The sequence below is a fragment of the Centrocercus urophasianus genome, unplaced genomic scaffold (genome assembly GCF_019232065.1).
Source record: "Centrocercus urophasianus isolate 14NV4802_14NV808 unplaced genomic scaffold, USGS_Curo_1.0 seq_16, whole genome shotgun sequence".
Taxonomy (NCBI): Eukaryota; Metazoa; Chordata; class Aves; order Galliformes; family Phasianidae; genus Centrocercus; species Centrocercus urophasianus.
The window spans coordinates 20,818,669-20,844,075 of NW_024884711.1; the positions used below are offsets into that span (position 1 = coordinate 20,818,669).

Here is a 25,407-nt window from a genome sequence, read left to right on the forward strand (position 1 = left end):
GCTTCATACGCACTTCCATGTAAGATGGCATTCTGTCTTCTCTGCAGCCGTCTGCACACAGCAACAAAATGTGAGGAAATATTGATGGGAAGGTTTAATCTCTACTGCCATTCTACCAACATCTGCCTCTGACATGGTAGGCCAGCATAATAAAATAGAAGGCATTATTTTTGGAGTATCCCTCATAGTTTGCTGTCCAACCTTTGCCTTCTTGAAGTGGTTCCCTCTTCTCAGTCATTTCAAACTAAGCTTTTGAATACCGCTATTAAGTACTTTCTGAAATTCACTGTACTTACACCATCCAGCATCTTTACTCCACCTCCACCTAATATACCCAGCATACATTAATTCTCCTTTCCCTTCTCTCAAACTACTGAGGCTGCTATGCATTTTGTGGGTATTGTACAGGTAAAGAAAATTTCAGTCTTGCAAAGAGCGTAAGTTCGACAATGTCATTACTGTTCAGTATCTGTATCTGAATAATTTGTGCTCTCTATGGACTGTATTGCTACATTATGAAAATATTCTGGTATGCATCTTGAGCAACAGGGCAAAACATATTCATGCTATTTTTGAGTTCAAGGTATGAGTTGATGTCTTCAATGTCTAGTACCTGACATAAGTCATTAAATTACTTTTCTGGTAAAATTTCCTCTATAATCAGAAAGTTTCTCAATGATCACATGTGATCATATATTGCTCGATAGGGATATATGTATACATATATGTACATGTGATGTATGTATGATGTGTGTGTGTGTGTGTATACATATATATATTCTATATATTCCATTATCCTTAGCAAGATAACCATTTGAAATTGCCAGCAACCTTTATCTTAGGAATTCATTAGCTGAAAACAAGGTTTTCAGCTATGAAATGCCTATATGGCATTTAACTTTTATGTACATTGAAATGTCATTCCTGGAGAGAAATATTTGGCCCCGTATTATGACAACCTGGATTCACTGGCACTTTTTCTTTTTTTTTTTCTTTTTTTTTTTTTTTCAGTGATTTACTACAATTATTGTGTCATGAATAATGTCAGCATAATGTACACAACACTGTCAGTGAGCATTGTAATGAGGATAAAGTGTGTGGTGTTGTCCAGTTACATGGCTAGCTCAACTTGTCAGTCTACAAAAGGAAAAACTGTGTTAAGCTTTCATTCGTATAGTCAAGTAAATAACCATTTGTCAGGGATTGCGTTTGTTTTGTTTGGTAAAATGGCAGCAAGTGGTCAGTGCAATAAAGGAGTAAACATTGCAACAACGTAATTGCTTTGCCTTTCAACTTGTTGCTTTCATCTGGAAATTGGTAGATTAAACCCAACATTGTGAATTCACAAATGGACAAAGTTTCCTAGTTACAGGCTTCATCTGGGAGTATGAGATGTCTAACAAATTAGTCTAAATTCATTTGCAAAGGTTTAGCAGACTAATTTGCTTTGAGCTAGTGGTGTTTGGGGTGGATGTTCACCTTTCACTTCCATTCATACACAGTGTAATTTCTCTTCCAGTACTAGCTCACTCATAATTACCATACCATACTGATGGTAAAGTTATAGATATATTCATTCAAGAAAATTTTAATAATAGGACTTGGATTTATGCCACATCTTAAGAAAAAATATTTACAAGTTTAAAGTTTTATGTATTTATTGATTGAATATTATGTTATTGTCTCAAAACCTTTGAAGCCAATGTGAATGGGACAGGAGTTACTAAAAATGAAAAGTAATCTATATCACTTAAATACAAAATTCTGATGTAGAGATGTTTGATGTTGCTGTTTGTTTTGTAAGTCTGAAACAACTGAACTGGAGTAGTTAGTTAGTTAGTTAGTTAGTTGAAACAGTTGCCATTGTCCAGGTGGAAAACAGCAGAAACTGAATAATTGTCTCTTCCCAAGATCCTTGTATCTGGCAAAATAAAATTATTGGCTGTTGTCAATCAGTTTGTTTGTTTTACTTCCAGAAGATGAGAAACTTGCTTAGATTTAAGCAGGTCAACTTTCAAGGGATCTTCTAACATGAAAATACTAATTTAATTCTAGGTTTTTTATCTACATGTTTTTGGAACATGTAAAATGGTGAAGTATTGTAAAAAAAAAATAGGAGGCAGCAGATAACGGTACAAGAATTTCACCATCAGAAAGGAATTAGATGCTCTTGTTAATTTTGATGATAGAAAACCACATGTAATCACATGTCTCCCATAAACAAAATCTGGGGATTGTTTATATCCATTCAGTTGAACAGGAATGATATCCTCAAACAATTTTCCTAGCAAATGTGATGCTATTCTAAGGCCTTAGAATGCAACCATTCATTTGTTTTCTTTCTGTATTTCATTATATTTGTCTTTTTATCTTTTATTCTTTAATATATCAGAAGTGTCGTGTTCTGTAGTAGATGTCAGTAGAAGTTCTGCTCGTCCTTCTTGCTACTTGTTTGCAAGAGATTGAAGAGTAGGTGTTACTTGGCTTACAGTCTGTTTCAGCACAATGTTCCTGTGTACCTTTCTAGTGCTGCTATTTGCCATTGTTTGACTGTTTGAATTGCTGATTTAGGAAAGCTATTCACTATAGTATCTATAAAAATCAACTCTATATAAAATAACGTCTAAATATAAAAAAAATTAAAAAAAAAAAATTTCTTGTAATGTAGGGATAAAAATTTTGGTAAAACAGACCTTTTGCAAACTAGTTTTATCAGTAAAGACTGAAGCAAGGAGGATGTTCAGTAACTGCCTCCTTAGTGTCCTCTGTTGCCAGTGGGCCCACATTTTCCTCAGACTTGCTTTTGCTATTGATGTACATAAAGAAGCCCGTCTTGTTTATGTGGCAGTATGCTTTTATAATCTGTTTATGTGTACAAGTATTTAATATGAGGAATATTGTAACTTACATTTGCTTTGTGTATTTATATTTCTGTATTTTTTATATAACATATATATTGCTTTTACATTTAAACTTATAAAAAGTCATTTGTATTTAATGATGTGCTATGACATGAATGAATTGTTTGGGAAATTCACTGCATATGCAACCAAAATGCACCAGGGAAAATATGAATGAATCTTACCAAGAATTTGTTTGATATTTTTGTCAAAAAGTCCCCCATTTTTTCTTGGAAAATTATATTCTTCTTGATGAAGATTAAGTATACAATCAACAGGAAAAGATTACTTTTACTCACATGGTGAGGATGCCTGCTTATGAAAAGGGCAACTGAGATTTAAATCTACTCTCTGCCTATCTGTATTAAAATTAACATCAACCCAATTTTCTGTGTTGTGTTTTTTAATCTTTTTTTCTTATTGTCATTATTTGTGAGATGATTTTTATTATCCTTGTAGTTTGTTTGTGTGTACATGTGTTGCTTTTTCCCCCAGGCCTTGTTTTTGAATCTAGTATGTGTGGTGGAAAGTGCTTACGTATTTACAGAAGATAGTACCCTACCCTCACCTCTGGACTGTTATTTTATTTTTTTAATTAATCTGAAATACTTTCAGTACTGCAAGTAGTGTAACTAGATCTGATAAGTTTCTAAAGATGCAACGCATTAAGTCAAAGTGGAAATGCTGGTGATGGGAGGCATTTATCTTCTCTCCTATTTTTAAGAAGTGATGGAGAACCACACCTGGGGGCCAGGACATCTCACTGCTCACTCTTGTAGTGATGCCTTGTGACTTTTAGCAGACAATTTTTCAGCACACACGCTTATTAAAAGATGTATTCTCTAAAAGTAATCTGGCATGTGACACCTTGGATCAGAAGGGATCTTAAAGCAGTTGTCCGTCACATGTGTGAAGTAGAATTTAAAAGGTGAGAATTTTTGCACATTGTAACGATTGTGCATTTACTAGGAGACTGCAAATTGGAAATTTAATCTGATCACCAGCGTGTAGACTATCCATTAAGATGTCTCTGAAACTAAAGAATATATGTTGAAATACATGCACACGCATATGTAATAATTCAGTAAAATAAATATAAAGTTTCTGTCTAGTCACAGTTTATGTATAATTTCAGCATAGGTCAAAAGCTATCATCAAAAAATGTTTTAAATTAAAAATATTTCAACTTGGAAGTGTTTTAATGTATGTTCTAATATATGAACTAAGAGAAAGATTTGGATTAGCCATTATGTCTAACCCATTTCTAATACCAGTGAACCGTAATAACTCTTGGATGAATTTCTTTTTAAATTTATCAGATAATTCATTGTTGGATGATATTTTGTCTTCTGTTTAAAAAAAAACGAGAGCGTGGTCAGAGTTGATTATTTCAGATGTTGGTTTGTCAGATGCTGTCAAATGAAATGTCTTAAGCCATAAAATGTATGCACAGTGCATTTATGTTTATTAAATAGATATCTTCATTTACTTTTTTAGGTTAAATTTTTTTCGAGATGTTCCTGAGTTCAGAGTACTAGCATGTGGTGGAGATGGGACGGTAGGCTGGATTTTGGATTGCATAGGTAATCAACGTAGTTTACATACTTTTGCAGGATTCTTATATTTTATGTTTATTACTCTTAACTCTTTATCAACATGTGGATGCAACTATTTGGTACAATATGTTGTTCATTTAATTTTTTGAAATATCATAATTTGAGTCATAATTATTTTAAAGCATATTCAAATTGTAGAGGATATGAAGATCCCTAGATGAGTCCAATGTTTATAGCCCTGAAAAAAATTACAGAAGACAAGAAATTTGAATCAAACTGCTTTAATTTTGTAAGTCTATTCCCTATACTGAAACAAATTGGCTACAACATTTCTATTTATACTCCATTATCCCATAATGCAGATAATGAAATAACGGTCCTTTGAATAGAACTGCTATGACAGACATGTAGATGTGTAAACTGTGGGGTATGTAATCATTTCAAGGCTCAGAGGTTAAGATTTTAGAGATTTTAACCTACCTGTGCTTATTAGGGAGCACATCTCTCATACCAAAGGCTTATTTATTTGGCACTAGAGAGCCTGCAGAGAAAATAATGGGAATGTAAGACAATGGAAATGAGAAAGGAGATGGAGTGACCAAAAGACTTGACAGAATGTTTAGGTGACGAGTATTTAAAATCATAGGCTCTTTTATGAGAGGTCTAGACCAGAAAAACGAGGTAAGAAGGATGTCATGAAGAAATGGATGATAGCAAATGCATGTTTCTGAACTTACTTACTTATTTAAAGGAGGGAGGTAAAATGTCCTTTTGTAAATACAAGGTCCTGATTGTAATGCTCAAATAGCTTTGAAAATTGTAAATCAATAGACAACTTTTAATTCTTTGTCCTTATGATAACGATAATGTAAAGATGGTACCTGGACTAGGGAATGAGCTGCACAATAGAATGACTCAATTAAATGCTTGTTGAGTAGACAGCGTGATCCCATATACAGAGTACATACCTCTGTCTTTCAGTGAAACATAATGTAACATGGTTACTGTACTGCAACCAAACAATTAGATTTTTTTCCTTAGGTATTTTTTTTTTTTTTTCTTTATTCACAGAGAAGGCAAACTTGCTTAAGCATCCTCCAGTTGCAATTCTGCCTCTTGGGACTGGCAATGATTTAGCAAGGTGTCTGAGATGGGGAGGAGGTAAACATAAATTAAAATACCTTGTATTATGTTAATTAAAAAAGAAAAAAAAATAACTTTTGCATCAAAGTCTGCTCTTAACATTTGGATGTCTCTTTTATGATGTATGTAAAGAACCACTATGATCTTTCCTCTTTTTGGAATTAGCTGTCGGTAAATGTTATATGAACTGTTTTATAGATATTAAAGGTCATAATCACTCTTCATACCTTGTTTGTAGCTTCTGCTGACACCAAAAAAGCTCCAAGGTGTAATGACAATAGTATATAGCTATTTGTTTGGTGTTTTACCATCTGTATTGCAGTTATTTCTTTAATCAATAAATTATAAAGAAGTGTTAAATGGATGTTAGTTGGGGCTGTTCTGAAAGGGTTACTGAAAATGCTTAATGTTGGGCTTTGAGTGGTTTTATCTTTTTTAATATTTGTAAATTCTAAATGAAAAATATTTCTCAGCCTTAGACTAGCTCTTTTGATCCGCTCTCCTTCTCTTCTCCTACGGACGACTTCAGACAATCATTGTTTTGATGCAATTTATCAGGAAATGAGAAGACAAAGAATGCTGAAAGTATAATATATGTAAAGTAAAAAGTTTAATATCCTTTGCATCCTTTCCTGTATGTGTGGAAACTTATTCACAGCTCCTCCAATAACTTACTTTCATCCAGGATTTGCATTGTATGGTAAAAAAGAGTAACATAAAAACTTGAAGGAGACCTGAAGAAGGAAGTCTTAGGCAAGACTGTCTCTGGAGAAAAGACACTAGTTCACAGACTCAAAGGTAGCTCTGTTTATTTCTCAGTCATTTCAGTACAAATGTATTAGGAACTTGGCTCTTTATTTGGAAATTCCCAGCCCTTGTAAATGTTTCCTTCTTCTTCTGTCTCATCATAAGTTTCCTTTCCAAATGTCTGCCTTGTTACCAGATGCATCTTTAGAAAAATCTGTGTAGAACTCTTGGAACTTTTGTTATCAGTAATGTTCTGTCCAATCATTTTAGAATCTCCTTCACCTCCACTGTCAAGAATGGTTTTTAATTATTATGATTTTTTTTTTTTTTTTAATGTAGGGGAAAATAAATAAAATACAAGTCAGACTTACCTCACTTTCTGTACATAGAATAATTCAGGATAGAAGGGATTGCAGGAGGTTTTCAATCTCCTGCACCAAGCAGAGCTGAATAGACCACATTGCTTGAAACATTATGAACGTTAGACAACACAGACTCTTCAGGCAGCCTGTTCCAGTGTTTGACAGTCTGAACGGTGAAGTTTTTCTGTGTAGCCAGTCTGAATTGCTGTTGTTTCTGTCCACATTCTTTGTCTATCATCCTGTCCCTATGCAATGCTGTGAGGACCATGGTTCTGTCTTCTTAATAACTTTTTTTGTAAGCCTTAGAAACAGGTATTTAGCCCTGAAAAGCTATCTCTTCTCTGGGCTGATGAAGCCTGTCTTCCTCAACTTCTCCTCACAGAGCAAATGCTGTAGTCCCCAGTCATGTTGGTGGTCCTCAGCTGAAATCCCTCCCATTTATGGATGTCTGCCTTGTATTGGGCTGGGCAGTGGTGCTCATAACTGTGTACACTCTAATTGGTGAACAAGAGAGGAATTTCACTTCTCAGGCTGCTGGCTCTGCTCCTGTTCATTTGACTGAGAATACTGTTGGACTACTTTGATGCCAGGCTGTTAGCTCATATGCAACTTGCTGTCTGCCCGCACCCTTGGTGCTTTTTTAGCAGAGCTGTTCCTCTCAGTCCATCCCAAGCCTATATCATTACAGGAGTTATTTCTTCTGTTGTGTGGGATTTGCTGAATTTAGCAATGATCTTCTAGCGTGTCAAAATTCCTTTGGATAGCATCCTGCCCTTGAGCATCAGTTTGTATGTGACAGTTTGTATGTGATATAGTTTGTATCCTCAAACTCAAGGAATGTGCGCTCCAATATATCATCCATATCACTGATAAGAAAAGTGATCCCTCTTATCCAAAAATCCAATCATCTTATTACAAAAGGCAGTCATGTAGTTTTGATATACCTGTGGTAGATCCATATTGGTTGACTTCTCTTTAATGTGCACAGAAGTGTGTTCACAGAGAGCTTGGTTGTGATTTCTTCCAGGCGTCAATGTGACACAGTCTCTCCTGTCATTCTCCAGATTGTTTTTTTGTCCTTTTTGATGAGATTGGGAAGTTATGTTTTTCAAGTCACCAGTGACATCTCCCAGTCATCTAACTTTTTCATAAGTGATAGACAGTGGCCTTCCAAAGGTTTTAGCCAGCTTTCTCAAAATGTTTATATGCAGCCCAGCTGATTTCAAGAACTTGTCTATGTAAAGTATTCAAACAATCCCTGCCTCAAACCTCATACTCTGCAGGTTGTCTTTGTTGTCCCAGGCCTCCAGGATACTAAGAACAATGGCTTTATTGGTTAACTGTAGCTAATTCATCCACAGCCTTCAGCACTGGGCTCCTGTCTGAGTTCAGCAGAAAATGAAAGTTCTGTGTTTTTAAGGCTTTAGCTATTTTTCCTACTCATCATTTGCAAAAACAGCAACAATAACAAAACTTTTTATTCAGTATGCATACTTCCATTTTCTTAAATTCATTTCCTCATGGGGAATGTTTTCCAGACACTTACTCTCAGGCACTTGCCAGAAATTCTGCAGTATCAGTAGCGGGCACATGAAAACTTCCATTGAGTGTGCTTACTGTGAGACTAACTCTGTGCCCTGCCCTCATTCTTTTTCGACTAATTATTGAGTTCCTCAACAATGGTTATATACAACCTACCTGATTCTGAACTGCTGTAGTGAACCATGAGGATGATTTATTGTGCTTCTGAACCCTTCCATTTCCTTTGGGAAAAGGCTGATGATGACACTTTAAGGAAAAAAAAAAGAGAAAGAAAAAGAAAAAAAAGATGAACAGCAATAGATAAGTACTAGTTTTGATTACATTTGATTATCTCAGGCAGGGAATGTCCTTCCTTTCAATTCTACATATTTAGACAGAATCACAGAATTGCAGGGGTTGGAAGGGACCTCAAGGGATCTTCAAGTCCCACTTCCCTGCTGAAGCAGATTCCCTACAATAGGTCACAAAGGTAGGTGTCCAGACTGGTCATGAATATCTCCATAGGAGACTCCACAACCTCTCTGGGCAACCTGTTCCAGTGCTCTGTTTGTATGGAACTTCCTATGTTCAAGTTTTAGGTCATTACTTCTCATCCTGTTGCTGTGCACTATCGAGAAGTGCCTGGCTTCATACATTTGCCTCCTACCTCAGTTTAGATATTTACAAACATGTATCAGATCCCTCCTCAAGTCATCTTTTCCCCAGTCTGAACAGACCTGTGTTTGTCCACCTATCCTCATATGGAAGATAGCCCAGACCCTTAATCTTCTTCGTGGCCCTTCTCTGGACTCCTTCTGGGAGATCTCAGTCTTTTTTGGACATTTAACTTCTATTTTGACTGATTACACCTAGACTAAAAAAAAAAAAAGGAATGAAAATAGTCTGTCTTTCTTCATTCTTTGCCCAATCACCTTTTGCCATAGTACAGATTTTCTGGAACTTCTGTAGTCTGAGAGAAGAGACAGCGCTTGCAGAAACTAAACTACTTTTTCAATAGTGAAGGCAAATGGAATTGTGCACGCTGCTGTTAGGTGATGGTTGGCAGTAGCTAATGAATAAAAACTTGCTGTACAACCATAAGAAAGTATATCAGAAATGGTTTTTTATCAAGAAGGTTTTCAGTGATTCTTCTTTTTTTTTTTTTTCCTTGACATCCTGAATTTTTGTTGATTCAGTAGCTATGTAGAGAACTCCTGATGTTTGACCTGATTTTTCTTCATATAAAAATTACTCCTGAGTACCAAAGATGTGGGTGTTATTTTACAAATTATTTTAATGACCCAGCAAGTACATATTGCACGAATGTGAAAAATTATTTCTGATTAGAAGAAGGAATGAATCCACAGGCCTTACTTATTTATTACAATGATATTTTGTATTAATAGTACAGATGTTAATATAACCCAGGAAAATCCCCTTTTTATATCTGTGTAGACGTGCATACTGTAGTTTGTGTACATTCAAAAATATGTAAGCAAGAATACTGCTTGATTTAGTATACAGTGTTTCGGACTAGTGAATTGCCTAAAGACAGATACACTTGCAAGTAAGAGTACAATTTCCCTATAGGTCTAGATGAGAATGTTAAAGAAATTTCTGAAAGACGAAAAAATGTTAGTTCACCTGATAAAGTGTCAGTTATGAATGGATTTCATGTTTTGCATTTTTTATTTTAAGCCATGTGGAAAAATGGACAAAAATACTAGGCAGCTTTTAATTTTCCTGTCCTCTTTTAAACTTTGATCAGATAATTCTAGGAATCTGAAAATCTTTTTTCTTTTGCCTACATTTTGAAGTCAGATACACTTAAGTATTAAGATTAATTTCAAAGGAAGAATATTTAGGAATATGTAATGTAAGATCTTTGGGTAGTTGCTACAATCATTGGGAAAATTCAAGGGATTGACAAGTTTAAAAGTTCAAATTATTTTCTCCAGTATTGATCTGACACCCGGAGAAATCTATAAAGTTTACATTCATGTAGCTAGGTGCGGAAGTCAGTTCTGTGTTTTAACTCCTTTTAATGACAAGTGCTGGAAAATTATCTGTACTTCACACATAATCCCACTTTTTCAGGTCTTATATACATGGTTTTTGTTTTTCCTGTCATCTAGAAAAAGAATGAAAACTGAATAAAACTTCATTTTCACTTTTTCATAGGTTATGAAGGTGAAAATTTAATGAAGATCTTAAAAGACATTGAGAACAGCTCTGAGATTTTGCTGGACAGGTGGAAATTTGAAGTAATGCCCAATGATAAAGACGAGAAAGGAGACCCAGTGCCTTACAACATCATCAATAATTACTTTTCAATCGGCGTGGTAAGACTCATACATATTCTTAAATGATTTTAATTTTTTTTTCTTTTGCTTTGAAAAAATATTTGCAATTTTGGCTTAGCTTGAAGAGTTGTTGGTTACAGTTCGTTTACAATGTTACTTTCGTAGTGAAATGAATACTTAGATGACTGACAGTGATTCAGCAATTTACATAAGTTTACATAAACGCACACTCAAGACAGATTATTTTTTTTTAAAGATCTACCTTTCCATCTATTAAAAAGTTATTTGTGTTGTTCCTAATACCTTACGAGTGGTTATAGCTCTAAATTTAATTAGCATTATGAAGTTCCTACAGAAATATAAACTCCTCACGTAATAAGAGCTCAAGTGACATTTTCATGTGGATCTTTAGGATTCACATGAGCTATTATATGAACTATATGAGCTATTAGAGGAACTTATATGTATATATGAACTATATATCAGAACTATATATAAAATAATTTTATATAATAATAATAATAGCATTATGATAATAATAGCAAGTATATTCTTGGTTCTGTCATGGAGTATTCACAGTTTGAATGAATTATGAGGAACAGTGGTGTGAGAACTCTTAATGTCAAGGAATTCCAGCTTGTGCTTCTCTGTGATTTCCCATTGGAACTATGATCCACACTATATATATAGGTGGAATCAGAAAATCTAGTCTAACTCCTCATAAGTCTGTTGCTTTGAATATGTTTTCAAACATTTGTGGAAGGGGGGCTTTGATGAGGTCCATATTTTGCAGAGTTTAATTTACTTGATTACTGTGCTTCAGTCTTAACAAGGTTCTGCCACAACTTTAAATGGTTATATGGAAATTTTTGCATGTTACTTGCAGTTCAGTTTTTATGTAGTACTGATCATCAACATGCAGACAGTTTGTTCCTAAAACCATTCCTTGGTCTCTAATCCTGTATAGTTTTAATCGCTGAAAAATAATCATTGTTATTTAAATAGTAATAATTGTTAGGTTTTTTGCTTGTGTAGTTGGTGCTTAGCCTGTCTTGTTTAAAATAAGTGCAGAGAGCAACTAGATAAAACAGAAATAATTTTTAAAAAATAGTGTAAAAAAACCATATGAAAGCAAAGTATATGTGCAAAAACAGAAGCAAACACTCTGTGCTGGGGAACAGAACATTTTTGGTGACTTAGTCATAAGAAAATACTGATGCTCAATGATGAAACTGATGAAAACAGATTATTCAGTTTCCTTGTTGCCTACGGGGAGCTCAGTCTGATAGTCTGATCTTTTTTTTTTTTTTTTTTTTTGTAGCTTATCTCCAGTTTCTTCAACATTTTCTCGCAAAAAATGTTTTCTAGGCATCTGATCATGTCTATTACTTTTAACACTGTTCAGATAAAATGTGAGAATTCAATCCAATTACTCCCTTTGTTCCATATCTCCCTGGAATTGTAATGCTCCCGATGAGGCAAAATGATACATTTCATGTTTTATTGGTACTGAGTGGAAAAGAGGAATTAAGTCGTGTCTTGCAGATGATATTTCCATTAAGAAAAATAGTCTTCTTAACAATAGCATGACTTCATATAGCATATGATATAGCATGACAATAGCATAAATTCATATGTGATTTGTGATTCACTGCTAATTTCCGATACTCTTCTTAACAACTACTACCTTGTATCTCACTTGGGTTTCCATAGTTTCTTCTTTCTTCCTAAATGTAAAACTTATGCTTACTGAATTACATCCTCTTTTAATTTTTTACCGTTTCTCTAAGGCACTACAAAGAATAATGGTAACCTTTAACATACTTCATATTTCCTCATAGATTTCTGCCAAGTAACAGGCACAGCCTCTAATCATTATGAACAGAACCTGCTAAACAGGTTTTGTAACAGAACGGCAGAAATGACTTTTGACAACAATCTCGATGTCTACTCAGAAAAGCCAAGGGACAATAATATTGTGCCTGACTTGGGGCTCTCACTGTTTTCAGACCATAATTCAAGTTGGAAGGAAATTCAGGAAGTCGCTAGTCCAATGTCCTGTTCTAAGCAGGGTCAGCTATAAGAGTGAGTTACATTGTTGACGGTCTTATCCAATAGTGTCTCAAAAAACCTCCAAGGACGAGATGGCACAACCTCTCCCGGCAACCTGTTCCTCTGCCTGACTTTCCCTATGGTGGAGATGTTATTTCTTGTATCTGGTCTGAATCTCTGCTGTTTCACCTTACACACTTCTCCTATCCTCCCTTTATACGTCATTGTGAAGAGCCTGGCATTTATAACCTGTATAACCTATAAGGCCTGTATTTATAACCCCCCCTCCTTGTAGGTATTTACAGATTGCTGTTATTTCCCTGAAGCCTCTTCTAGACTGAAACAGGTCTGTTGTTTATTTATTTATTTATTTATACATTTTACACTGATAAAGATCAAAATTTCCTTACTTGGATAGAAGATTGCTAGGGTAGATGATGTTCAGAACACTGCTAAAGTTGAGCATAACATCTACTGCTCTTGTCATTTTATCAGAAAGAATCAGAATGTAATTTACTCTTGGGAAGGAAAATCCTTTGCTAAGTTGAAAATGAACATTTCACAGAAACGTCTGTATCTGAAAGGTTGGATTAATATGTTCAAGCCAAAAAAAAAAGGTGTGTTTCTACCACACTGTATGAGTTCTGTTACCTACATGAATATATGTACTATATGTTAGTACAGGAAAACAAGAAGCAAAGTGAAATGCAGTAGCTGAATATACAGTGTTCAATGTGATGAAAGCTCAAAGCACACAAGCATCAGCCAAGCTGTGTGTCAGTTTCAAAGCTGAAGCTAGAAAACATCTAAGAGCAAAGTAGAATGAGATAAAGATTTTCAAGTGCTCACATCCATCATTCTGTCAGGATGGCAAGATACCAGAAGAGAAGTCCCATCTGCTTCCCAATAGAACTGGTGTCTTTGAAACAAGCTGAATATCCAAGAAAAAATGAGTATTAAAGCAATCAAGTCATATTTGCTTTAAAAACAAAACAAAAAAAAAACAAAAACAAAAACAAAAAAAAAAAAAAAAAACAAAAAAAAAAAAAAAAAGGAAAGAGAAAAGAAAAAAAGAAAAAAAGAGGAAAATTTGATTTGCTGGCCAAACATAACAGATATAACAGAGATAACATTAGGGGACAAATTAACAGCAATGACAGAAACATGAAACATCAGGACAACTATCAGAAGGAGGATACTGAAGTACAATCACTGACATATTTTGGAGAAAATAATAATCTACACAGTGTGCCTTAATTGTCTTATGTTCATGCTAGATTGATGTTATCGTAGTGATAATGGAGTACTGATCTTATTAATGCCAGTGTTAGTGTGTTATCATAGGCTCTGTATTCCAGACAGTCAGGTTGCAATGCCTTTCTACTGTTGCTGCAGGAGTAGAAATTAAGTCATGTTATATCATGTAGCTAAATTGCTGAGGGTGTCAACAGTTTACTGGAGGTGAGTGTGTGTGTAGACAATATCAGCTTGTGCATATTAATTGTCACAGTTAGCCTTTTCCCCATGGATAAAACAGCATAATTTACTTTCTTCACTCACTCATCTGCTTACCATTAATGGTGAGTCAACAGATATACACAGACAGTTGCTTCGGATAAACTGGTGTGTTGTAATACCGTGGAACATCTGATTTATTTTATCCTTGCTATTTCCCAAGCCTGTTTTTAAAAAAAAAAAAAAAAAAAAAAAAAAAAAGGCAAAAAAACTCACTAATCAATTATATACCATGTTGTCTAAGCACAGAGAAATATTGTCACATAATTTAGAAATAACCCTTCAGTTTAATATTTCAAAAAAAACAAAAAATTGAAAAGCTATTTTTTTCAAATAAAGGATCTTACAAATCTAATCTCAGATTTTTTTTCAAGATCAAACCATATTCATGGAATAGTTATGGAACCACAGCAACTAAAGATTCATAGCATTAATTGCAAAATATACCGTGGATATTTTATATATATTAATATATATGTTAATATACCAGTGGATTGGTATTTTATCCATGAAATTCAAACTAAATGTATCCAGATAAATGCACACAAACCAGGTAATCATGGAGGATGGTGAAATTTGCTTACAATTGAGCAGTAGAACATAGAAAGAACCTTGATGACCAATGGATAGTGAGGCAAGCTCTCACATAACTCCAAAAAAAAACAAAAAAAACAAAAAAAACCAACCTTACAAGCTTTATTTGTTACCTGCAAGAAAGCCTTGCTGCAGCATGGATCACATAATGGCACAATTAAAAATTTTACAGTGTTAAGATCTCAATAACAAAGGTCTTATAAACCTTAGGAAAAAGTAGTTTTTTTAGATAATAAATTAAAATTGAATGACTCTCAAGGGTGTTCGTATCTTATTGGGAAGTTATTCAAGAATGTTAAATATATAAGACAGTTACAATGCTTTCTTTTAGTGTTTCTGAAATGATTTTCTCGAAGTGAGACAAAATGTGTATTTTGATAAAAACTTTTTCACTTATAAATCATTAAATGATTGGTTATGATGAAACATTAGAAACCTTATCTTTCACCAAGTGCTTGGTATAAAAGAGCATGTGGAATGAAAATAAGCTGTCTTATACACTTAGGGATAGGAAGAATAGAAGAAGAAACTTCGGTTACTTATCCTTACAGTGCTTTCTCTCCAAGCTGGATGCGTGAGAAATGATTCAGTGTTTTTCTCTATCTGCACTTTCTCTACTACTTAAGAAGGGTAGAGGAACTGCAAGAGTCCTGGGAAAAAGCCGTAACTACTCAGGATGCAGAATGGTGGTGAAGCTGCATAGACAAAATAACTATGGAGATTTAATGTTTGAATTAGTTGATTAAGAGCTCAGAAAACTCAGAAACAGCATGAGCTAGGCAAAAAAACCCTTTCAGTAATCATTCATAATCAGTTATGAAGTTATGTTCACCAGTAAGGAATAGGAAATTCGCTTATACTCGTTTTGAGATCTTTTTTTGTAACTAATTTTTGGTTGGCTTGGTCAATAAAAGTTACTGGAAAACTGGCAAAATGTCCTGATTTTTTAGGTCTGGGAGTTTGAGCAGGGTTGTAGCTGCCACATATTCATTGGCAATGTAAAATATTAACAGTAATAATCAGTCAAAAATTATAATCCTTCAAAAAAAATCTCACTGTTATTTGATATCTTACAACAAACCTTTTTTATTTCTAATAGTAGGATAGCACTTTAGAGAGTCTTGGTAACAGCTTTGACTGGAGCAAGTAGGCATTGGATAGGTGTAGACCGAATCAAAGACACAAAGGTCGTCACATGGGTTGCATCATTCTAAACTGGACACTTTTGCTAGAGCCTGATTTTTACATGTAATTAAGCAATAAAATTGAAAATATATTTAAAAGGGTAATGACAACAACAAAAAAGCACAAACAGCTTTTAATTGTGCTCAGACAATAACTGGCCTCAAGAATGCTAAAAATAATCTGTATTCCAAACAATTAATTTATCTCCCATCGACTTCCTTTATATAGTTAGCTTTTCTTGGTGCTCTCTATTCTTTTCACTTTTGTGAGTAATAATGCTGAAAGAAATTATGAATTGATTTGCATTGCTGTTAAGATGAAAATCCTAATGTAGGTTTTTGTGAAGCAACCTTAATTTTGAATTTACTGTTCTGTCACTTAATTAGAGTTTAGCCTTTACAGAGCCAAAATTATGTCAATATGAATTGGTAGTGGAAATCTTACCATGGGTATTTTCTTTGTTGTTGTTGTTGTTGTTGTTTTAAAACCAGCAGTAAATTTATCTGAGGTTAATAGGAGATAAACTCTTAACACTTTTTTTTAAACTGTTATAACTACATAGGGTATTATAGAGCATGTGCTACAAAGCCCCTTACAGCTCCATAATTAGAATGTTGAAGCATAATAAACCAAACTTGCAAACATCTTCATTGTCTTTTAGTACAAGTTTATACAAAAAGAAATCACCAGGATTGATTCTAAGGCAAATTATAGATAGAGTGGTGCAGTGCAACATTCCTTATGTAAAACATCCATTTATTGGTGTCAGTGCAATATTCAGTGTGTAAGAGTAAATCAAATACTTGCTAGCTAGCCCTTGGTCTGACAGCTGAGTGTATGCTTTAGCCTTCTTGGAGTCTTTATGAATGGTGCTCTTCTGCATTCATTCTTTAAAGTGTCATTGCCAACAAGATCACGCTGCTTACACAAACTATTTCATTAGAACAAATTACTTACATTGTAATGTAAGTAATTTACAACTGGCCTATTTGTACTAAGATGGGCTTTAAATAAGAATTTTCCAATGTTCCTTCAGTTGATACATGTGCAAGCACGTACGTAAAGACATACTGGAGAGGAAAAAGGAGTGTAATGCTCTAGGGCAATAATTAAGACAATAACTTAGAAGAAAACTGTGATATCCAGATTCATGTTCCATCTGTTGTTTTTGTCCATTTGATTAACGTGTGTGGTAATTCAGAAACTTCCACTGCTGTGAATGACTTTTCTAACATCATTAGATGCAGAATTTGAATGCCAAAACAGAGCTCACGCAAGTAGAATACCTCAGTCTTTCATTCAGTCTACAACATGTGATATTGATTTCATAGCAATATGGTTATATTCTGACTTGGATGAACTGCAGTGATAATGTGTTTTGCAAGTGTATTTAGCTAAGACAGTGAAGATTTCTGACTATGCCTGGAAATGTTCTGTAAATTCTTTGCAATGTAAGCCAGTATCCCATGCTATTTTTGTTTTGTTTTGTTTTATTTTTGTTTCTTTGCTTCGTTTTGAAAGCTGTTGTAAGATAGATGGGAGATCTTTTTCTTACTAGTAGTGTTAGACACAGAATGTGTTCTCTGAAAAATTATTATCAGAAAGTAGCAAAGGTCTATGACAAAGACAAGCGTACTTTTATGACACCTAATATGTTACTATCCAAATGCACTATCAAATAGATATTTGCATGGTTGTGATTTAATATCCTTGAGCCTTAACCAGTCACTTAGAGCCTCTTAGTCTGCCAGAGGGGAAAAATATGACTGCTTAATTCTCATAATCATAAATTTGAACTTGTTAGGGGTCTACTTTCCCACCAAGTCATTGTGCTCGACTTCCATTACATCTCCTTAATTCTTTTTTTTTTTTTTTTTTTTCAAAATTGAAAGGAAAAGCTTGCAGAAAAGCCATGTATTTGGCTTTTCTCATAAAAGGACATTTCATTAGCATCAGTAGAAGCTTTGACTACTAGAATTTCTGATCATAAATGTGAAAGTCTAAGTAGGGTTGTTCCTCTGACTGATATTATAATCCCAGAGTCTTCTATTTTAACTTTGTTATTTTGGGATATATTAATTTCTACAAATGTTGTTTTGTTATGGTATATATAATTTACAAGAGGAAATGAATTTTAATTTAGTGATAATCATATATCCTGAAATTTGAAAGCCTTATATCGTTTTGCTGTTTATAGTGGCTAGAGAGATTATTTTAATTAATTTTTTTTTTTGAGCAATGCATGAAGAAATTCCTATGGAAATTTGCTGCTTAAGCCTTGATTTAATTCAGAACATATACATATGTGTATCTGAGAACTAATTCCGTGTGACATCTGAGTATGTGGTTAAGCATTCCTCACTTAGCAAAGTACTTAAACACGTGGTTAATTTTTTAACCATTTTCTACAGTTTTATTAATATGATTGGACAAATGCATATATTTAATTCTGGACATTTGACATAAGCTAGTTAATTATTCTAGTGAGGTTTGTGGGTACACATAACTAAAAATCATGTTCATCGGTTTGCCAAATTAATATGAACATAAACACATGCTTAAGTGATTTTGTGAATCCTAATAATAACTTTCTATGTGCTAACAGAATACTGTTATGTTTTGCAGTATTTCTGTGCCAGGGAGGGAAAGAAGATTTCATGATAAGCAATGTCATCAGTTTGTAATCCAGATCTTCCCCCCCACCAAAAAAAAAAGAGTTAAGAAAATCAGAAATTTGTCTATGGATGAACATAAATATAATTTTAAAAGAGCTATTTTGATACTGGGTGTATCACAGCACAAGCTTCAGTTCTGTTGCCAAATCTGTAGAAGTGATTGTTCCTTAGCGAAAAATCTGCTCTCTTGGTGAAGGAGAATGGTCTGAAGGAGCTTTAATCTCTGATTTGAAACACTGTCTTATCCAGAAGTCACTGGTAGTTTGATCTGTAGTTACCTTCAAACATTACTAATCTTTGACAAAATTAGTTATTCTTAAAGATTTTCAGTTTGCACATTAGAACAGTCTTTAGTCTTTTCAGCTTTTGTTGCTATTGAAATTCTATAAAGGATTTTTGACATGGCAAATAGAGGTTCCAAATGGCTATTTTTTCCATATTAAAGAAAGTCTCAAACACATAAAACATGCTGTGGAAAAGCGGATCTGTAGAGTAATTAATAGATCAGAAGTGATAGAAGTCTCTCTGATGGTTTCCCCTTGCATATTCTCCCTAGACAGGGAGAATATATAATTTTCATAGCTAGAAATAATCAGCAATGAAGTTGAAAATATGCATATAACAACACTGATGTTGGCATTTCCTGCTAGCTAGTTTCCATTAATATGGATTTAGTTTGCGTTGTAAATTTCTCTGAACACTATTGCTTCTGCAGGATACCCTAGAAGGAGACTTGCATTTTGCTACATGTGCAACTTAAAAGATACGTTCACACAGAGAGCCAAAGATTTCACTATATATCACTTTATACTATTTTGCTAAAATGTGTGCATATGCAGGTATGTTCTGCAATTTCCTAAAAAAATATTTATTATATGGCTAAATTGAGAAGTTTGTGTTAAATTTCCTTTTATCACAGACAAAATACTGAGGATTGTCTTGGATTCACAGTAGGTTTTTTATCAGGATCAGTGAAAATACAGTTTTGTGGACTGTATTTACATTAGCAATTAATTTGGCTTACTAGTAGTACAGCAATTCATGTTCAGACCATTCTGTCTACAAAACATGTGGTTTGGGAGTCTTCAAACTGAACGTAATCTCTTCCCTTGCAGTGAACTTTTCTGGCATGTGTTTGTCCTAAAGTGACCTGAAAGACCTGTCCTTGCTTCATCTATGTTTCCCTGTATTATGGGACAGCACAGGGTTTACTTCATAAGATATCTTGCATCAGTCTTCACTTCAAGTAAATTGCAGGACATGGGGACAGTTAGGAGATTTGGTTTAAAACTTCGCTGATGCTTCAGCAGTTTTTCTATAAATGTGACAAAGTCATCACAGAAGTGAGTATAGCTTCTACTTTCCCTTTTTTTCCCCTCTTCCTTTCCGCTACAGATTTTTTTCCACTTGGCATTTCAGGTGTTCAAAATTCTTTTTCATTTAACTATTCATTCTGAGGTTAGAACAATGCTTAATAGCCTGAACAAAGAAAGACCCCCTTGGTTTAGATTTATGAGTAGCTCATGCACTTGCTATCACTTATACCCATTCCTGTCATGCTAAATTATTCTTTTGGTGCGCAGTCAATGCCTAGAAAGTATCTTGTTTCTTACAGTCAGTAAAAACTTTAAGAAGTATCTTTGTGATATCCTTTGGTATTTACCTAAATGCTTGTCTTTAATTTATAAATGATTTAAAAAATAGAACAATTTGTAGAATTGAGATGACTAACATTCAATTTCATGATTATGAAAGTTAATTGTATTATATAAAATGCAGTGAGGCTTTATAATTGTACTGAATGGATACTATGTAGGTGATTTTGTGGGCAGAAGGGCAGTAAGCATTCTTCTAGTGCTTTCTGTCTTAGTTTATCTAAGTAGAGATTTTGAGTCTTGTGTATTCAGGGCTTTTTATTGTTTTGTTGTTGCTGTTAAGTTTCTTTCTCTAGTGCTTGTGCTGATTTTTTTTTTTTCTTTTGTTTTCTTAAAGGAAAAATGTCTGCAAAGCAACCTAGGCAACAACTAGTGTTGCAAGTGACAGCTATAAATGAGAGTATTTGCTTAAAGACATAATTAATCATCAGTGAGCCCAGAATGGCTCCTTAGCTAAATGCAACTAAATCAGTACACAGTGTATAATTAGCTTATAACTACATTAGTCCTGGTACAATATAATTCATTATATACATTAAGTATTATTTTCTCTGTATGAAATTTGTAATTTACTAAGTAATGATTTAACTCACTAGAGTATTTCATTTATATTATAGTTTATAAAATTGTGACGTATGTTCATCATCTTAGGTGCTGTTATTCTTAGTTGTTCTTGAGAAAAATGTGAAGGGTATCAGAAAACATTTACAATATACAGACTGAGAAGCATTTGTTTTCAAATTAAATTGAATTTTTGTCTTCATCTTGATTTTGTAATTACGTTTGTAACTGATCATAGGAATGCTTTGAGGAAAAGTGAAAGACAAACATACATCATATTAAAATGAATAATAGGGTGAATAAATTTTTAAGGTTGTTCATGAGCTTCGTGCTCAGCTTAAAATAGGACAAATCTTACAAATCTGAGAAAGTAACTTGGAGGAAAAGACGAGATCTCAGAGATGTCTGAGACTAGCAGTGGAGGTCAACTGTATCTGAAAAATGTATGCAGACTATACAGATCATAACTTAGATAATGTGTACATTGATACCTTAATCTAGATAAGCCACAGAGCATGTCTTGACACACTGTGTGTACACATGTTAAACTGTACAGTTTGTTTAATACTGGACTTTCTATGCTTCTAGTCTGGCTCTGTTCAATATGGAGCTCATTCAAAGGGAGAACATTCACCTTTTACTCATACCAGTAAAGATCCTGTCTCAGAACTTTCATAGGTTGTCACGGAGTTAACTAGATTAGTTTATGCCCATGACAGGGGGGCAGAAGGCCCCTGGTACCCCCGACCCCACAAAATGGGAAGGGAAAAAGGAAAGGAGTAGGGAGATGGGAGCTGGGCTCAAGGAAGGAAAAAAAACAGCGGCAATGATCTATAGAGAAAAACTTGTTTTACTAACTATGATATCGGAATGCAAGATAACACAATATAGTACAATCTAATTGAAATTGAGACTAATAAATAAGATAGAAGAGAGAGGGTTCCTGAGACTGAGTCAAACCTGAAAAGCTTGGAACGGCTAGGAAAGCACTCTTCAGCACCCACTGCAAGGCAGTAAGAGACCATTCCACCTGGAAGGGCCAGATCCCATGACTTCCATAATGTATAGGGATAGTTACATGGAATTGGAGCTTTAACACTTTAACTCCCAGTGCACTACATGATGTTATGGTGCGGAATACTGAAAACCAAAAAACAAAAAATGACGCAGGTCTACTGACTCTTTTCAGAGTGCATCTCTGTAGCAGAGAGTGACCAAAGAAATCATGATTATGGTGACTGAAGTCACCATAAAAGTCTCCACTGGGGGCATAAAGTACACTTATTTATGAGAACACAGTATAAAATACAATTTATTACAGGTAACAAAGACGGATATGCATTTTATATGCTTGGTTTTTTTTTTTGAAATAAAATTAGTAAATATTTAACTATATATGTTTAAGAAAAAATTCTTAAATGAATTGATTGCTTAGAATTAGAAAATGAACAGACTGTGATAGGCACTGGAGCTATTTTCCCTCTGCCTTCTAATTTTGATTTACTCAGTTTAGACCTGTATCTGTTGTCCAGGTGCAAAAAAATGCTGATAATACTACAAAACTAATCTGTGGTGTTGATCCTCTGGGTGCACGATGAATACAGTATGGTGCCATTTTTACGTGTTTTATGTACACATAACTATTGTGTTTTGATGATATGACAGAGAAAGATGAATAAAAAATGAGTAACAACGATGTTCTGGCCACAGAGAGAAAACAAAAAAGAAATGAACATAGAATCCTGAAATTTGAAGAATTTGAAGAATCCTGAAATATCTGAGAAGGTTTTATGCCATAAAATATATCAAAATAATAATAGATTATCAGGCATTGACATTGTGTAACTTATTGATTTTATGGTTTATCTTACGCAAGGGGGAAATACTGTGGGGAAAATAACTAATAATTCCAGAGACCTGGAATTATCTGCCATTTAGCATTATTTGCTTATCTAGAAAATCGATAGTTTAATTGAGATTCCAGTGGTATAAAAATATTCTTTATTCCAGATCTGCATGTTTTCTACATTTTTTCTATGACAAAGTCCCAAAAGGAACATGATTTAACTAAACTGAAAGTGGGCAGATTTAGGCAAGAAACACTTATTATTACCATCTGAACCAGGTGGATCTAGAAGCAAATTATGCAACATAAATTATTCCATGTTCTTACTGGAACAATTTGTACTGCAGACACATAGCCAAGGAAGCCTCTGTTCACTGTTTGTAATTTTACAGTCTCTTCATTTATACCAGAGTTCTGAGTGCAAAACATAGCACACTCGTTGTTTCTGTGACAATCCAAGAGTTCTTGTGGTTGTAACGTGCCAAAGAATGGATCTTAATTGTAGCCTCCGCGTTGTCATTTTATATAACTACTTTTGGTACCTCTGAGGTTGAATGAGCTGATATGGAACACTAGAGTAAAAGTCCTAGGACAAAACAGTCAGTGCTTTTCCAGTTCATCCAACTGCACTCTTACCATACAGGATGTTTTCATTAATAACCAAGAGCTATGCAGGTCCATTGACATGTGGTTCAGTACAATATGCAATCACATGCACCTGTACCTTTGATCAACACCACTGAACCACATGTATAACCTCTTCAGTAATTGTATCATGTACACAGAACTCCCTTTCTATGACAGGGTATGGTGCCACCTCAGTAATGATGTTCCCATTTAGAGGGCTGTCCTTGGCATTAAATTCAGTATTCCTGATGTGGGATCACTTAATGAAACCACTGCTGTCCCTGCAGTGAGGAAGGAAGAGCTTCTCACCTGCTGGATTGCTTGGGGTATTTGAAAATGCATTTCTTGCTTTTCTTTTCTACTTTTTTTCTGTGGTTTTCAGAGAGAGCTGATTTCCCTTTTCCCTATAATTTATAATTCATAACATGGGTAACTGAACATCACAACTGGCACCAATTGCTTCAGAGCTGGTGATGGTATTAGGCATTTACAGTAGCTGCATAGTGTTTTTACCTCTTAAAAACTCTGCCAGATTTGTTTCAAATTTACATTATTCCAAATATATTACATTTTATTTCATTACTTCTTTCTGAAGTAATCTATCTTTGGCATTCACACAAATCAGGTAGTCTAGAACGCTAGGGAAACAGATGCTGTTGTCTAGAGAAACATGGAAAATTGTAATTCTATGAACTTTTATACAACTGGTATTTAGAAGCAGCAGGATACAGTAAACTATGAAAATTCAGGCTTGCCACCTTGACTAAAGAGAGAGCAGTTAACAGCGCAGCCTGGGAAGTCAATTCTGAGTCTGACAAGGCTTATCTAGACCTCTGCATTATTTGCTTTCCCTGGGATAATAGCAGAAAAAAGGTCTGTTCTTTACATTTGTAAAATCCTTTAGTTAGTAACTAAGATAACAAACAACTCATCTTGTTTGTGAAGGCAAACTTCACATCAAAGGGATGATGTCAGGAGGCTATTGACATTTTCCTGTTTGAAAAGGTTGTCTGTCACCTGACATATCAGACTGGTGTATCAACTACCTGAAATATCCCAGCCACTTTGACTTCTACTCGTTTCTTTCACTAATTTCTTTTGTTCTGCCACTTATACTAAGCATCTTAGGAGACTGAAAGGAGGAAAGATTGCCAGTGTCTAGGCAAAATGCTGTATTAAGCTGAAAAGAAACACGGTGACAGGAGATTTCTTTGATAATAGTTCTTCAGTTCAAGAAGATAACAGTTCAAGTAGTATTTGCTGTTTTCTTTGCAATGTATCTCTGAGGAGAGCTGAGCATTTTTTGAAGGAAAAAAAACAACAATGGGAGTCTAACGAGGCAAAAAAGGTAATATTTTATGATCATTTTTGAAGTTATTAGATTAGTAAGTACAGACTTAGTTAAATGACATTTCTCTTCTTAGGAGTGTTATTGACATTTTGATATGAGACGGAGAGACCTTTAATGAGATCTCAATCAAAGGTAATATTTATATAATGATACATGAATTTGTAAATGCTAGTCAAATAAAAATCCTGTAGTCTGTTTTGGCCTTCACCTTATGGAAGTTTGTACAGGTCATAACATGAGAAAACTCAATGAATGACAACTAATGCCCTCTTGCTTGACTGTCTAATTATGTCTAGCTAATTGCATGAGTTAATGTTTGAAGCTGGATCTTGAAATGTAACTTAATCTGTCAACCAAACAAAAAGAGTGGAAAAAGATACTAAAATTTTCTCCTTGCTAAATGTGCAATCTCCTTAATATTTGAATTTACAGTGATCTCTATTCTCATACAAAATAAAACAATAAAAACAAACTAACAAAAAAAAAAAAAAAAAAAAAAAAAAAGGAAAATTTATACTAGCATATGTTATCTGCCAGAGAAATGTACAAAGAAGTAGACAGGTCCTTAAAATGTATGTTTCAGACCTTTGTTATTACTAAGTATTTTTGCTAGAAAATACTTTGTTGTTTTCTTACTTCTAGCTGAAATTAGTCTCTTAATCTTTGCAGTGGCATCAGAGAGTAGAAATAAATACAAAAAAAAAAAAAAAAGAACAGTGAATTTCTAAACTACTTGATAAAAAACATATAAACTGCTATTTCACCTCTGCTCTTGTCTGTTACTTAAACTTTTCTTATGGATAAAGCACACCAA

The 25,407-nt window shown here is 34.2% G+C and overlaps 1 protein-coding gene across 3 annotated transcripts in view; it reads left to right on the plus strand.

Moving 5' to 3' along the window:
• DGKB (diacylglycerol kinase beta) overlaps nucleotides 1-25,407 on the plus strand; it is a 326,408-nt gene that overhangs the window by 125,260 nt on the left and 175,741 nt on the right. For all 3 annotated transcript variants that reach the window (XM_042816926.1, XM_042816927.1, XM_042816928.1), the window contains 3 exons: nucleotides 4,398-4,483; nucleotides 5,528-5,617; nucleotides 10,411-10,571. In XM_042816926.1, the coding sequence (XP_042672860.1) occupies nucleotides 4,398-4,483; nucleotides 5,528-5,617; nucleotides 10,411-10,571 (337 nt within the window). The remainder of the gene's footprint in view (nucleotides 1-4,397; nucleotides 4,484-5,527; nucleotides 5,618-10,410; nucleotides 10,572-25,407) is intronic.